We start from the raw sequence: 2,500 nt of genomic DNA on the forward strand, positions 1-2,500 counted from the left end.
GCCCTTAAAACCTCCTAAATGTTAGAGACTGAACCTTTAAATAATTTCTATGACTTTTTAATTCTTTTATCACTTGATTCAAACAGATTTTCTTCCAGACGCTCCATGATGTCCTCGTTTCTCAGAATCACTTACAGATTCAAAAGTGTGTTACAATTACACACTCAGACTGTTAATTACACATGACACACACACACACACAGTATTCCCATAATAATCGTACTCTCAACTCACAGCTGCCACCAAACCACAAGCTCCGCCCCCCCTCCCCTCCCCCCCGCCCCAAAAGGGAACTTCAATCTCCTGAGAGAGAAATGATAAAAATAAGAAAGTCCTTCAGCCTTTTACAGGAGCGTGAATTAAAGCTGCTCTGCTCTGATTACAGATCTCAGATCTTTGATCTCAGATCAGATCAGAGTTGATGAATCACAGTCTCAGCCTCTTGATGTCTTCACTCCTGAAGTCAATGCGCAGAGCCAGGACCTGACGAACCTCTGCTGGGGTCAGTCTCCAGGTCAGGGGCCCTGAGTTTGGGCCCCAGTAATCCAGGATCTCTGAGACCTGCAGCACACACACACACACACACACACACACACACACACACACACACACACACACACACACACACACACACACACAGTGAGCCACAGTTTGGAGCACATCAACAGTGAGTGAATGAGAGGATGAATGATGAAAGGATGAATCACCCTCTCCAGGTTGAGGACTGTTGCCATCTGAGTGAGACGAGCAAACTTATCCCTGATGGTCCAGGTGGTGACGGTGGTCAGATAGGCCACCAGAGAGCGCAGCTCTTTGTCAAACTGCAGTCCTCCCAGCTACAACAACACAACAACAACAACAACACAACAACGTTAGCTCCTGCACTCCTTCATAAACCATCAGTGATCAGTGAGAGGCTGCACAGGGAGCTCGCTGCCACCTGGTGGCCGAGCTCAGCTCCTCACCCTGCTGAACGAGCACTTCAGGACCGTCTTCTCCATCTCAATGGCGACCAAACTGGTCATGAGGCTGGTCAACGTGTCATAAATGACTGGAGAGAGCGCCACCTGGTGAGCAGGAACAAAGGTCAGGTCAGACATGAACATTGTGTTGTTGTGAATAAAAAGTCTTTGTTTGAACAGAGAAACCTTAAATTCTGCCATGAGCTGCTCCAGGTTCACGATGAGCTGCTGCACCCACGGATCATTGGCTTCATAATCATTAAAGTCCTCCTGAGGAACAGGAAGAGGAGGAGCCTCAGTCACATGACGCACTGACATGATGTTCGTGATGTTCATGACGTTCATGTTGTTCATGTTCGTGACGTTCATGTTGTTCATGATCATGTTGTTCATGTTCGTGACGTTCATGTTCATGTTGTTCATGACGTTCATGTTGTTCATGATCATGTTGTTCATGTTCGTGACGTTCATGTTCATGTTGTTCATGTTTGTGACGTTCATGATCATGTTGTTCATGTTCGTGACGTTCAGGTAGTTCATGTTCATGACTTTCATGTTCGTGACGTTCAGGTCGTTCATGTTCATGTTTGTGACGTCCATGTTCATGTTCGTGTCGTTCATGTTCATGTTGTTCATGTTCGTGACGTTCATGTTCATGTTGTTCATGTTCGTGACGTTCATGTTGTTCATGTTCGTGACGTTCATGTTCAGGTCGTTCATGTTCGTGACGTTCATGTTGTTCATGTTCGTGACGTTCATGATCATGTTGTTCATGTTCGTGACGTTCATGTTGTTCATGTTCGTGACGTTCATGTTCATGTTGTTCATGTTTGTGACGTTCATGTTGTTCATGTTCATGTTGTTCATGTTCGTGACGTTCATGATCATGTTGTTCATGTTCGTGACATTCAGGTCGTTCATGTTCATGTTGTTCATGACGTTCATGATCATGTTGTTCATGTTCGTGACGTTCAGGTCGTTCATGTTCATGACGTTCATGACGTTCATGTTCATGACGTTCAGGTCGTTCATGTACATGACCTTCACGTTCATGTCGTTCATGTACAAACATCCTGACAAACTAACCTCTTCGATGTTGTGTGAAATGGCCAAAAAGCTGCTGATCCACGGTTTGACCTGAGGTTTGATTGCTGTTGTGTTTAACTCTGTCAAACCCTCCTGTGAAAAACAACAGTTATTATTATTATTATAATAATATAATATTATTAATGTGTGTGTTTAACTCTGTCAAACCCTCCTGTGAAAAACAACAGTTATTATTATTATTATAATAATATAATATTATTAATGTGTGTGTTTAACTCTGTCAAACCCTCCTGTGAAAAACAACAGTTATTATTATTATTATAATAATATAATATTATTAATGTGTGTGTTTAACTCTGTCAAACCCTCCTGTGAAAAACAACAGTTATTATTATTATTATAATAATATAATATTATTAATGTGTGTGTTTAACTCTGTCAAACCCTCCTGTCAACAAGAGCACACGTCATTAGACATTATTATAATAATT

The 2,500-nt window shown here is 42.2% G+C and overlaps 1 protein-coding gene across 3 annotated transcripts in view; it reads right to left on the reverse strand.

The window, feature by feature from the left end:
- Nucleotides 1-294: 294 nt before the first annotated feature.
- cog4 (component of oligomeric golgi complex 4) overlaps nt 295-2,500 on the reverse strand; it is a gene marked incomplete at its 5' end in the record, with an annotated part of 7,050 nt that continues 4,844 nt past the window's right edge. Inside the window, 5 exons of one of the 3 annotated variants that reach the window (XM_083890734.1) lie at nt 295-561; nt 708-836; nt 966-1,067; nt 1,149-1,232; nt 2,049-2,141. In XM_083890734.1, coding sequence (XP_083746860.1) covers nt 427-561; nt 708-836; nt 966-1,067; nt 1,149-1,232; nt 2,049-2,141 — 543 coding nt within the window. In that variant the 3' untranslated portion in view covers nt 295-426. Of the gene's footprint in view, nt 562-707; nt 837-940; nt 1,233-2,048; nt 2,142-2,500 lie in introns of those variants that run through there. The other 2 variants (XM_083890733.1, XM_083890735.1) reach the window with 2 other exon arrangements.

The sequence above is a fragment of the Microchirus variegatus genome (assembly GCF_963457635.1).
Source record: "Microchirus variegatus genome assembly, chromosome: 6".
NCBI classification, from domain to species: Eukaryota; Metazoa; Chordata; class Actinopteri; order Pleuronectiformes; family Soleidae; genus Microchirus; species Microchirus variegatus.